Genomic DNA, 11827 nt, shown 5'->3' with positions numbered 1-11827 from the left:
GGCGGGTAAAAGACGGTGGGGCGCAGGTTGAAGGACAGCCATGAAGGTATTGCCGTCTTGGCCCAGGGGTGCAAGTCCTGGCAGAAATAATGCTTTCCCCACATGGCGGCGCAACCTGGGGGGGGGGGGGGGGCAGTCCCTGGAGACCGGGAAGCAGGGGAGGGGATGTCCTTCATAATCCACGCATCTTAGTGGGGTGGGAATCAAGGTCGGTGTGTGTCTGTGTGGGGAGGGGGGGGGGCGCGGGCCAATGGCAGCGTTGCGCCAGCCGCCAGGTTGCGCCGCTCGGTTGCCAACCGCGGTCCACGGGCTTCCGTCGCTCTGACACCTAACACATGACGATTGACGCGTGGTAGCTGTGTGATGACAAGCCCCGCGGCGTGGCTGGAGTCGGGGCGGGGTGCATGGGCGGAAGAAGGCGGAAGCAGGGGCGGCGGTTGAGGGCTTCGCGACGGGCCCACGCGAACCCTGGTCTGGGGCTAGGCGGTCGTTAAGCCTTGCTCAGCTGACGTACCATACTTGCCACATACTATTAAAGCACTGTACAACTTACGGCGGTGCTCTCCGACGAGATTGTTCTTGCACGCGATTTGAACCCTTCTTCAAGCCTTAGGCGAGCCCGCAAGCGAAATAAATATACACACAACTATATTCCTTTAACTGATCATTTACCCAGCTTGCACACTTCTGGCCTCGCGTGTTCGCGCGGAGTTTGCCTCGCGTCGTTCTCTTTCACATACTGGCCCCCGACTTCTGTTTTATTGCATAACACTAGTGTCTAGTGGCAGTGAAGGCTCGGACATAGCTCTCGGTTCCGTGGGCAAGGGCCCTTAACCTGCAAAAGCGAATGGCAAAAGTCTGCGATTCCCAACGGGAGGCCGCTGATGAGGCAGCGGAAGTCCTAAGCAACTTACACGTGGTAAGCTGACGGCACTCCTGGCGCGAGGGGCGCGAGGAGTGCGGGCTAACCCGCAACGGCCCCTTTCTCCAGGACGACGTGCACTCGCTGAATGACAAGGACCCGGAGCCGGATGCCCATGGTCAAGGAGGCTATCGGTTTGACACGCCAGAGCACCAGCAGCAGTTGCGAGAGCAGCGGGTAGGTGGAGGGGCAGTGCGAGGCGGGGTAATCGCGCTTACCCTCAACTGCGAGGTCGCCGCGAACGCTCACTGTCCCTTCCCCCTGTGCATCCCGGCATCTTTTGTCCTTTATTGAACTGCAGACGCAGCTCTGGAACTGGCTCAAAGGGGTGAGCTCATATGTTTATTCGCACAATCGCGCGCTGACGCGCCGTTTCGCCTCAAGGCATTCTCAGAATTACGGCGATCGATCCTCACGACGCGGGCGGCGAGGCCAGAGCACGGTCCACACTACCAGCCCTAACGCCCACCAGACTGACTTGTCACCTCGCCGCCTTCCTGCGGCCTGCGCAAAACCCTTGAGCCCTGTCCTGTCACGTAACTAAATTACAGCGGCGTACTGGTGCGGGATGCACGGGCTGTCTCTGGTGCATTGCAGTCGCGCTGGGCCGGGTTGCAACACCTGCAACAGCGCTCTTCAACGCCCGAGCACCCACGCAACCCACCCACCCACACTTCCTCAGCCCCAGCCCGCTACCCCCGCGCCCCCGCGTGAAGCCCTGTAACCTCCTACCCCTTTTACAAATTATCGCAACAACAACGCAGGTGGGCGCGCATATGTTCAAAGAGGGCATCAACCTAACCAAGATCTCGTTGCCGGTGGGTGCCGGTGCTAGGGAGTTTGTGGTGGGGGCGTGGGAACCCCTAGTCCAGGTGTGAATGTGTGTGGGGCACTTCCCCGTGCTGCCCAGCCCAAACTCAAAAAGGCATATATGTACAGTGTCGGCGCTCTACACGCCCCATACACATAACACACACACGCACACTCACACACGCTGACAGGTGTGCCTGTTCGAGCCTCGCTCCTTCCTGGAGCGGCTCACCACCAACTGGGAGTACAACAGCCTGCTGGTGGCGGCGGCGGCCTGCGCCGACCCCGCCGACCGCCTGCGCTACGTGGTGGCGTTCGCGGTGTCGGGGCTGTGCCGCCAGGTGTCCTTCCACAAGCCCTTCAACCCCATCCTGGGCGAGACGTACCAGGTGGGGTCGGGGGGCGATGGGGGTGGGGTGGGTGGGAGCACGGCAGGAGGGGAGGGTGAGGCGCGGCGGGAAGGTTTTGGGGCTTTGGAGGGCGGCGCGGGGGCGCTTGACAAAGGAGTATGAGACGGAACATTCAGGGGACTGGGAGTGCAGAGCGGCCGGCCTCGAGTCCCGGCTGAGGCATGGAGGCAACGCCCTCTTGGGGCGCAAAGAGGCGGCGCACCATTTAGGTTGTTGTCAAGCCCCGCCCCGTCTTTATCTTGGGTCCGCCCGGGTTGTGAGTGTGTCTCATTGGCTCTGCCTGCAGGCCGTGTACCCCAACGGCATTGAGGTGTACTGCGAACAGATCAGCCACCACCCGCCCATCAGCAGCTGGCAGGTGTACGAGCCGGAGGGCAAGGTGAGGAGGGGGGCGTGGGAGAGGGGGGAGAGAGGGGCGGAAGGCTTGGGTGGGTTCCAGGTGAAGGGGAGCGGGGAAGGGGAAGGGGAAATGGAAGAGGAGGTTCGGAGGGTGAAGGGGTAGCAAAATGGTACAGCAAAAAGGCTATGGGCGCGGAGGGACGAGGGCCGATGGCCGGGATCATCTCGGCTGGATGTGTCAGGCCGGAAAGCAACGGCAGCAGTGGCAGCAGGAGTACAGCTGGAGTTTCGAGCTGAAGGGAGGAGCGTTGCACGCAATCAGCGGCGAGGCCGGCGGCATGATAGACCGCAGCCGCGGTGGCTGCAACCACGCCCGACAAAGCCGCGCCAGTGCGCCCCGAATTGCAACTCTCGCTTGTGCCTATGTGAACGCTCGCCCTCGCGCGCGCTCGTGCAGTTTGTGTTCTTCGGCAACGGCAACTGGGTCGCGGGCATCAAGGGCAACAGCGTCAAGGGCCGCCAGACCGGCACCAACTGCGTCACCTTCGCCAGCGACGGCGCCTCCGTGGAGTACGAGCTGCCGGGGCTGCAGGTCAAGGGTGAGCAGGGGGGAGCAGGGAAGAGGAGGCGGGAGGAGTGGGAGGAGGAGGGAGGAGTGGGAGGACGGAGGAGCAACATGGGTGAGGAGGGGTTGGTCCATGGCAGGCGCGTGGTGCGCTTCGCGCCAGTCAAGGTGGCTGCGGGGCCGGGTATGCCGCCGCGGCATGGCGGTGCCGTACCCGCCTCAACGGCCCGCCAACTGCCTCGTGGCCTCCCCTCGTGTGGTCTGCAGGCGTGCTGTGGGGCACCCGCGTACTGAAGTACAGCGGGCAGATGGTGTTCAAGGACGTGAAGAACGGCCTCACGTGAGCGACAGGGGGGAGGGAGCGGCGGGGGTGGGGGCTGCAGGCTGGGCAGCGCGCCCGCTGGGCGGCCGTGGCGCAGCGGGGACTTTTTTCTTTCCTCCTCCGGCTTTTGTATGCTTCTCCGTCGCATGGCCTGCGATATGCCCGCATTGGCGTGTGTGGGGTTATCCCAGCGTGGACTGATGTTCTCGGGCTGTGCTTCGCAGGGCGACCATCGACGTGGACCCACAGCCGCAGGCGGGCTTCCTGACGGGCTGGTTCCGCGCCAAGAAGGCCGTGCACAAGCCGGACCAGGTGGGGGCGGGGAAGGAGACAGCCGGGAGCGGGAACGTGCAAGAGCGGGCGCGGCGGGCTTTGGGAGCCGCGGAGGGAGGCGCGGAGGGTTGCGGAGAAGGGGGCGAACGCGGCGCGGGCACAGGCGGGGACGCAGGCGCGGCTGGAGGAGGGGGGGGGGGTGAAGATGGAGATGGAGCAAGGGGGCGGGAAGGCAGGCGATGCGGATGCGGCGGGAGGAACAGCCGCTGGGCAGGGGCCAGGAGGTTCGGATGGAGGAGGTGGAGGAGGAGCGGATGAAGGGAGCGGGCCGTCAGCGCCGGTAGCCACGGCTGCAGTGCGGGGAGGTGCCGCTGGCGTAGCCGGGCTGGCAAAGGCCGCCACGGAGCGGGTCGCTGTTGCTTGGTTTGGAGGTGCCGGTGCCGCGACCGGGACCGGGACCGGGACGGCTGGTCCTGGGAGCAGGACCGATGCGGGGTCGCAGACGCTGGTGGGTCGGTCCAGAGGTTGCGGATGCGGTGACGTGCGAGGCGGCGCAATGTCAGGACGCTATGTCAGGACGGTGCATATGCAGGCGACGGCCGCATCCAAGGCGGCAAACGCGGCTCATTGGGCCCTTTGCACCTGCCCCCGCTGCCAGTTCCCCGCCCCGCGACCGCTTGTCACCCACAACCCCCCGCTCCCGCTCCCGGCATGCCTGCTGTGCCTGCCCGCAGGTGGTGGGCAAGCTGTGCCGCGGCGACACGGTGATCGACACCTGCCACGGCAACTGGCTGCACTACTTTGAGTGGGACAAGGGCGCCAACGGCGGCCGCGCCAAGCGGCTTTGGGACATCCGCACCGCCTCCGTCACGCCGGCGGTGGCGGTGGCGGACCCGCTGCCCTCGGACTGCCGCAACCGCGAGGACGTGGTGTTCCTCAAGGCCAAGGACCAGGTGGGGCGGGGTGGGAGCTGGCGGGGAGAGGGGGCAGCCGGCGGGGAGGAGGCAGGTCGGCGGGGGGAAGCAGGGGGCCCGTCAGGGAGCAGCAGGCAGGGGAGGAGGCTCAGGCTAGTCGACTCCAAACGCAACGGATATGAGATGTCCGGGGGGCAAAGGGACGGGAAGAGTTACTGTATGTCAGGAGCTGACGCCAGGGTGCAGCCGCCTGGCGCATAACCTCCCCTGCCCCGGCGAGTAGCAACCCCTGTGCAACCCTAAAACCTCAACTCAAACCCAAACCCTCCTGACTGAGCCTTCCCATGTTTCCCTCCACCCTGCAAACTCTCCTGACTGAGCCTTCCCATGTTTCCCTCCACGCCGCAGCCCAAGTCGCAAGAGTGGAAGCTCACGTTGGAGGAGCGGCAGCGGCGCGACCGCAAGCTGCGCAAGGAGGGCGGTGGCGTCAACGAGCACTGAGCGGCCCCCGTCGAGGAGGAGCAGGGCAGCTAAGGAAGAGGAGGCGGAGGAGACGGAGCGGCAGCGCCTGTGCACAGCGGCAGGCAGCCTGAGCAGTGTGCCAAAGGCGGAGGTGCGGGCGTCCTGGGCTCAAGAGGAGGGGCGTGCAGCCTTGGCGGGCGCGCATCAGCTCTGTGGGGCACGGCGCCTGGCTGCATGGCGCGAGCTTGCCGCAGCCGGGTTTGAGGCGGCTGGTGCAGTCTTGAGAAGGCGGGGCAGGGCTGGGCGGGGCTGAGTAGGGGTAGCACCGCTGTGGGCAGTGAGCGCGGAGGAGGGCGTGGAGGCGACCTCCCATGACGGCTCGTGGGCTGGCGGGGCTCGTCGCGCCTGGGCCGAGCGTCTGCCTGTTTCGCTGTGCTGGCGCCCTGGACTGCACATACACGGCGCCCGTGACCCAGGCACCTAGCGTTGACGGATCTGGGTAGCGTCGTAGCTCTCTCGCTCGGATTGATTGTTTGAAGCATACTGAGCCGGCAGCGCGGTGGCTGCTGGCGCGGCCAGCCCTTCACGTCGTATGGGCTGCCGGGCGTCGGATCGCGAGCAGGCCGCTCGTCTGTAGCGGTGTGTGTGACTGACTGCCTGACCCGCAGGAGGCACTCTAGGCAGGTTGGCATGAGAAGACGGGCTGGGGCACGTAGGCTGTAGCGCAATGATGACATGTGTGTTTGTGTGTTGATGTGTTTTAGCTACCCACACTGTAAGTTCAGGGCATGCGTGATCACGGACGCACCTTGGCAACGGTCTCGGGGCTGTGGCAGTGCAAACGGGAGGACTTGTCGGTAGCCAGGGCGCGATAGCGTGTACGCGCAGTCGGTGGTGGGGATAAGTGGCCTTGATGAGTGCTTGGGGCAAGGTTGGGGGCAAGTACGGCAGTCAGCACGGCGGTCCTGATTGGGCGGAATGGTGGGGGCCCGCGATGGCGGAAGGGGTTGACACCGGTGGTACACAGCCTACAGTGGTGGGCGGCAGCAAGCCAGGAGTAGGCAGAGGTATTCTGCATAGCACGGCACTGCACGTGTGGCTGGTGGTATTGGTCTTCACGTCGTGGTGTGGGCGCAGCTCTCGCTGTGTAGCACGTCAAGCACGTGGCGATGGTGGATTCTGGTTTCGGATCCTGTCCAGTTTGTTGTTTGAGTGGCTCTTTGTGTTAACAGGGTAGCCGGCGGCGGGCGTGAGCGAAGGCCTCTTGACGGCAGCGGGCGGCGCTCCGTTTTGCGGCTGGCCTGTGAGGCGTCTAGAGGATTTTGTCGTATGGACCTCGGCCTCCTGTTCTGGCGGTGGTGGGTTGCTGGGAACTCAACAACAGAGCTGGTACTTCGTGCCCGAGGGAGGGAAGTGGCGGGGGTCGGCAAATGTCGCGAGGAAGTGAGCCGTTGGAGTGCGTTGCGGCGATGTACAGTAGTTTGGCATCGGTTGCGGACAAGCAGCAACTACCCATTACCGTATGGCGGCGTGTAGCCCCGGCGCGTGGTGCGCCGGGCAGAAGGCAGCGAAGCATGTGTGGCAGGCGATTGACGCCGCCTTGGGGACAGTGCTCAGTGCTCCGTACCTGCATGATCAGCCCGGCTGGCTGTACATAAAAGTGGTATGCGTTATGTCACGAGGGCACGTCGAATGGCCAGTTGACCTCAAAACTAAGTCTTTTCTTTCTAACTGTACCTATGAAACCTTTGCCTACCGGCGTAGATCCTCTCTTCTTGGGGAAGGACGTCAGAATGACGGGTGTTTCAGTGTTCAAGCCTCCTGGAGGCCATGTGAAGAAATGGTGATTGCGTGGTGTGGTGGGTAGGCAAGAACCGGGCTGGATGACGGGAGACAGTCGCATTACAACATTCTCATATTCGAAGACTGGCTGGCAAATGCTGCCACATCCCACCTCCATTAATGTCACAGTCCCATCCTTAGCCTTTGCTCCAGGCCCCATTCATGTGGATGTTGCGGCGCGTCCGGTCATTGCAGCCATGCAACATTGCAACCGCATACCTCTCGACAAGTTGACATCGGTCGTCCCGTCCTCAGCAAGCATGGCGCAGCCCCGCCGGGCTCTTGCCTCCCGGTGTATGCTCGCACGTCCCAGTGTCCTGGATGGCTTGCTTGTTCCGACCCTGTCCGAGCTGTCAGAGCCCCCCACCCGAAGGCACAAGGCGCGGTAACGTCACTCCATGGCGTCGCACCAAGCACAGCCCTGCCTCCCTTTGCATCGAAGCCTCCCTCGCGACATCGCGGATATCGCGTCGGCAAGTCCCTCTTGTTACCCATGCATCCTCTCCCTGAAACAGCTTCGCCACGCGGCCAGGGGGCTTCTTCAGCATGCACCATATCCCCGCGCCGCCGCGCGTCCCGCGGCCCATCAACCCTCCTCTCCCCCCCCATTCCGCCCATCAGCGGAAGGGCCTCGGCGCCAGCAGGTCATCAATGCGGCGCTGCAGGTCCGCAAACATGCTGCTGCGGCCCGCCACCACGCCGTCCAGGCTGTGCAGGTACCAGGCCTTGTCGAACGACAGTTGGCGGCGCAGGTCCGCAATCTCGTCCTTCATGCGGGAGATCTCAACCGCCGACGCGCCGTACGACCGAGCCGGAGGCGGTGCCGCCGCCGCCGCCGCAGCAGCCGCTGACGTGGCGGGCGCGCCTGCGCCCACGCGGGGGCTGAAAAAGGTGTTGGGAGCAGCAACAGCAGTGGAGGTGTGGGCGAAGGCGGCGGAGCCGGGGGAGTAGCCGGGTGTGCCGCCGGGGGCGGCGGCGGCGGTGGTCGCCACGCGGCCCAGCGCGACGTCGCGCCGCAGCTCCAGCAGCTGCTGTCGTATGTCGTACAGCTGCGCGTCCATCGTGAGATCCATGTTCCGGATCTCGCCGTACAGCCCGCCGCCGGTGTTGCCGGAGGCAGCGGCGGCGCCCGCGCCGCGGTACGTTGTGGCGGCGGTGCTGCCGGCGACGCGAGTGGTGGTGGCGGGCGCGGGTGTGAATGTGGCCAGGGCGGGCGAGGCAGGCGACGGCGATGCCAGCGGGGCGGTGTGGCGCAGCGAGGAGCGCGGCGGCGTCCAGGTCGGCTGCGCGGCGGCGGCGGCGGCGCTGGCGGCGGCGGCGGGGGAGATAGCTGGATACGGTGACACCGATGCCTCGTTGTTGCTGGCGTAGCCGTACGAGTACCAAGACGGCACGTTGCCGGCGGCGGCGGCGGCGGCGCCGCCAGCAGCAGGCGACGTGGCCGTTGGCGGGAACAGAGTGCGGGCGGTGCTGGCGCCGGTTGGCGTGCTGGCCGCCGCTGCGGCCAGCGAGGTGGCGGCGGAGCCGAGCCGCTCCGTCACGTGGCCGTACGACGCCAGTGTGCCTGCCAGTGCGGCGTTGACCCGCTTCAGCTTCTCCACCTCCGTCAGCAGCAGCGCGTCCAGGGCCGCCGCCCCCGGCGTCGAGGGCGGCAGCACCGGCGCCGGCACCGCCGCCGCCGCCGCCGCGACGGACGGATACGCAGCTGCCGGCGCCGGCGCCGGCGCAGCTGCGCCGGCATGCACCGTCGGTGACGCCGGCACGGCGGCTGCCGGCACACCCAGTAACACCTGCGGCGATAGGCCGCCGGTGGGGCCGCTGATGCTGCCGCCGGCGGCGCCAGCGGCGCCGCCGGCGCCGCGGAGCACAGTGTCTGGGGCCTCGTAGGTGGGCAGACCGCGCGCCACTACCGGCCGGCCCTCCGCCGCCGCGGTGGCGGTGCCGGTCACCACGCCCTGATACAGCGGCGTGTGCGGCGCCGACGTGCCGCCGCCGCCGCCCGCATCGCCCGCCGGGATTCCTTCTGCCAGCTTGACGGGCGTGCCCATTGGCGTGCCCACCACGGGCTCCTCATATTCCGGCACGCCCACCGCCGGCGTCACCGCCGCCACCACCTGCTGCGGCTCAGGCAGGTACGACTCCACCAGGCCGTCGTCGCCGTGGTAGGCGCCCGACGGCGCCACCGCAGCAGCGGTCGCGCCGGCGGCGGCGGTGCCCGCGGCGCCGGCAGGCGTGATCTCCGGTGTGGGCGCGAAGCCACCAAAGCTGGAGCCGTAAGGCGCGGCGGCAGCGGCCGCCGCCGCGGCGGCGCCGCCCGCGCCGTCGGCGGCAGCGGCGCCGCCAGCCGTGGGCTGGCTGGCTGCGGGGAAGTGTGAGGACAGCGTGGCCAAAGCCTTGTCCACCTCGGCCAGTGCGGCGCCCACCTGTCACAGGGAACGGGCAGGAGACAAAGGGAAGGGGCGAGAAAGGAAGGGGACGGGAGGGAAGGAAGAGGTGAGCGCCAGGTGTCTCGCTGTCGGCTTCCATGCGGGCAGCGCAGCAGGCCGCACGCACCCAGACCACACGACGCGTGTGCACAAGCGGAGTGAGCAGGAGACCTACGCGCAATGACACAGGCACACATACACGCACACGCATACCTGCTGCCGGTCAAGTCGGAGCTCCTGGTCAAACTCCGCCGCACGCGCCGCCACCTCGGCCGCCACCCCCTCGCGCGGCGCGCCCGGCAGCCCACGGCCATGGCCGCCCGTCGTCGCCGCCAGCGCCGCCTCCGCCGCCGCCACCTCCGCAGCCGCCGCCGCCACGGCCGCATCCGCCGCCTCCAGCGCCGCGTCGCCGGCGCCAATGATGGCATCCATGCTGGCGTCATTAGTAAGGTTTGTCGTACGGCGCGAGCCGCCGTAGTACGCCTCTGCCTCCGCCGCCGCCAGCGCCGCCAGGTCATCATCCGGCCCGCCGCCGTACAGCGCGCCGTATGGATCCTCACTGCCGTAGTACAGCGATGCAGTGGTTTGGGTTACGTTGCGCGCGGGAGGCGCCGACAGCGGCTGCGGCGGCGGGACCTGGGTGGCGGCGGGCCGTGTGGGCTTGGCGGCGGCGGTGGCGGGCCGCGCCGCCGGCCTGGCGGGCGCGATGGGCTCAACGGCGGCGGACGCGGCGCCGCCACCCGAGACGTTATTTGAATCTCGATCCAGCAGCAGCTTGCAGATCCGGATCATGTCCCTCAGCTCATTGCGTAGCAGCCCGTTCTCGCGGCTCAGCCTGTGCGAAGCACCAAGGATTGGAGTCAGGTCGGTTGCAGGGCACACGACACTGGTGGAGGGGAATGCAGCTGTGTTGGACATGGCACATTCCCCCGCCTGGCGCCGCTGTCATCAAGCTGAGACGTGCCCTTCTCCCAGTGCCTGACTCATGTTGGTATGGACTTGGCAATGACTACCCGCCGCCACCCCCAGCCCGTGCCGCGCCCGCACACCTACCGGACCACGCGCTCGCGCTTCTGCAGCTCTCCCGCGGCGGCCTCCGCCTCCGCCAGCGCCGCTGCCTGGCGGCTGAGCTGCAGCAGCAGCGCCTCCTCCTGCACAGCCGCCCGACACAACCAGACACATGTTAGACACACGTGTTAGAGCCGCGTTGGAGGAGCAGAAACCGTAAGTGGAGCCGCGCTTGACGAAATGCCCCCAAAACACTTTCACAGGAAAGGGCTCCGAAGATGCCAAGGTACGGTGCATCCACGGCGTGGCCACTGTCCCTGCCCTCACACATTAACTGCACAACAGCCCTCGAACTGCATAAGCAGCCCCAAACTCCTGCCCCACAAAACCCAGTGGGACCACACTACTGGGCTCGGGGCTCGGACAAAACCCTTCCTCTTCTGTACACACACAGCCAGCCACGCACCTGCAGCCCCCCCGCCAGCCCCGCCGCCTGCCGCGACCAGCTCGCCACCTTGGCCGCCAGCGCCTGCAGGTCCTCCTGACTGCTGTCGATCTGCGCGCGTGCAGGGGGCACACACACATGCGCACACACACATAACAAACACATGCACATACTCAGCTAAGTAAAAGTAAACGCGCGCTCTTCGTTTCACTCTAATGACAAGGACGCATGGGCGGGCGAGCGCTCGTTTCCGGCAATTTGGGGTGCACGCCGTGATGCCGTTGCTAGCGAGGCAAGTATGGTGCGGCTCTATCGTGCCATCAAATAATGCTCGGCGCACATATGCGTGATGCTGTTGTGTGTGCGGTAAGGTTGCCTGCTACGGTGTGCGCGAGGGGTGTGCTGGCCCCCGGAGGACAGGCGCGGCGACTTGCAACACCCTGATGCAGGGCTGCGGGGCTGCCACGCTCCTTCATGACACGGCGAGCCGTTAGCGTACCTTGGCCAAGATGTCGATCAGGGCCTGTCGCTGAGATGCAGCAGCTGCACGGCCATTCGCTGCTGAGGCAGCCCGGCGGCGTGGCGACGCGCTGCGGTGCCGGCGTGCCGGGGATGGGCTGCCAGGCGGTAGGTATGGGTACTTACGCAGGCCCTGCTTCCAGCCCTCATCTGGGTAAACCGTGTAGTCGCCGCGGTACCTGCGCAGGCGTACGTGGTGAGTTCGACGTCAGCTTCGCCGCACCGTGGCAAAGCAACGGCAAAAGAAGGACGGATGAATGTCGCATGCCAAGTTGAACCGACGCAAGCGCTTACGATAGTCCGGTCGCTTACCCCGAGTACGGAGAGCCAAATGTGCGCCCTGTCGACGAGTTGAAGGGCCATCGGTTAGCGTAGGAACCCGACATTTGCGGTGCAGTCGCGGAAGGCAGGGATCAACCCTTCGGTACTTGAGATAACGGACCTATGAAAGCTTTAAGCAGTATATAAGCAACCCCAACATGTGGGTCCCTCCGTCTGGACGTTGAGTAACTGCCGCAGCAAAACTTGAGCGTATTGGCTGTTTTGGGGTTGAGTATGGCTAGAAATGTT

General features: G+C 66.0%; 2 protein-coding genes across 2 annotated transcripts; one reads left to right on the top strand and one right to left on the bottom strand.

The window, feature by feature from the left end:
- The first annotated feature begins 531 nt into the window (after positions 1-531).
- On the top strand, positions 532-6992 carry CHLRE_09g392750v5 (uncharacterized protein). Its single transcript, XM_043065647.1, has 11 exons — positions 532-919; positions 992-1099; positions 1224-1250; positions 1687-1740; positions 1924-2121; positions 2429-2521; positions 2939-3080; positions 3314-3386; positions 3593-3680; positions 4376-4594; positions 4964-6992. Exons 1-11 carry the CDS (start codon positions 848-850, stop codon positions 5054-5056), a joined length of 1167 nt encoding a protein of 388 aa, XP_042920957.1. The 5' UTR covers positions 532-847; the 3' UTR covers positions 5057-6992.
- A 1-nt stretch (position 6993) lies between these two features.
- On the bottom strand, positions 6994-11815 carry CHLRE_09g392800v5 (uncharacterized protein). Its single transcript, XM_043065651.1, has 6 exons — positions 11570-11815; positions 11238-11436; positions 10760-10849; positions 10339-10436; positions 9499-10120; positions 6994-9282 (listed from the first exon to the last, which is right to left on the bottom strand). Exons 1-6 carry the CDS (start codon positions 11641-11643, stop codon positions 7477-7479), a joined length of 2889 nt encoding a protein of 962 aa, XP_042920956.1. The 5' UTR covers positions 11644-11815; the 3' UTR covers positions 6994-7476.
- Positions 11816-11827: the final 12 nt, after the last annotated feature.

This window comes from Chlamydomonas reinhardtii, chromosome 9 (assembly GCF_000002595.2).
Source record: "Chlamydomonas reinhardtii strain CC-503 cw92 mt+ chromosome 9, whole genome shotgun sequence".
NCBI lineage: Eukaryota > Viridiplantae > Chlorophyta > Chlorophyceae > Chlamydomonadales > Chlamydomonadaceae > Chlamydomonas > Chlamydomonas reinhardtii.
The sequence above is the reverse complement of the archived record's forward strand: the minus strand, read 5'-3'. Positions and strand labels throughout refer to the sequence as shown.

Excerpts from the sequence above, each read along its gene's own strand:
- CHLRE_09g392750v5 (XM_043065647.1), top strand. The coding sequence starts at position 848 with ATGGCAAAAGTCTGCGATTCCCAACGGGAGGCCGCTGATGAGGCAGCG. Across the intron at positions 1,251-1,686 it reads TCTGGAACTGGCTCAAAGGG|GTGGGCGCGCATATGTTCAA; the intron begins GTGAGCTCATAT and ends ACAACAACGCAG. Across the intron at positions 2,522-2,938 it reads TGTACGAGCCGGAGGGCAAG|TTTGTGTTCTTCGGCAACGG; the intron begins GTGAGGAGGGGG and ends GCGCTCGTGCAG.
- CHLRE_09g392800v5 (XM_043065651.1), bottom strand. The coding sequence starts at position 11,643 with ATGTCGGGTTCCTACGCTAACCGATGGCCCTTCAACTCGTCGACAGGG. Across the intron at positions 10,850-11,237 it reads TGATCGACATCTTGGCCAAG|ATCGACAGCAGTCAGGAGGA; the intron begins GTACGCTAACGG and ends GCACGCGCGCAG. Across the intron at positions 9,283-9,498 it reads TCCGACTTGACCGGCAGCAG|GTGGGCGCCGCACTGGCCGA; the intron begins GTATGCGTGTGC and ends TCCCTGTGACAG.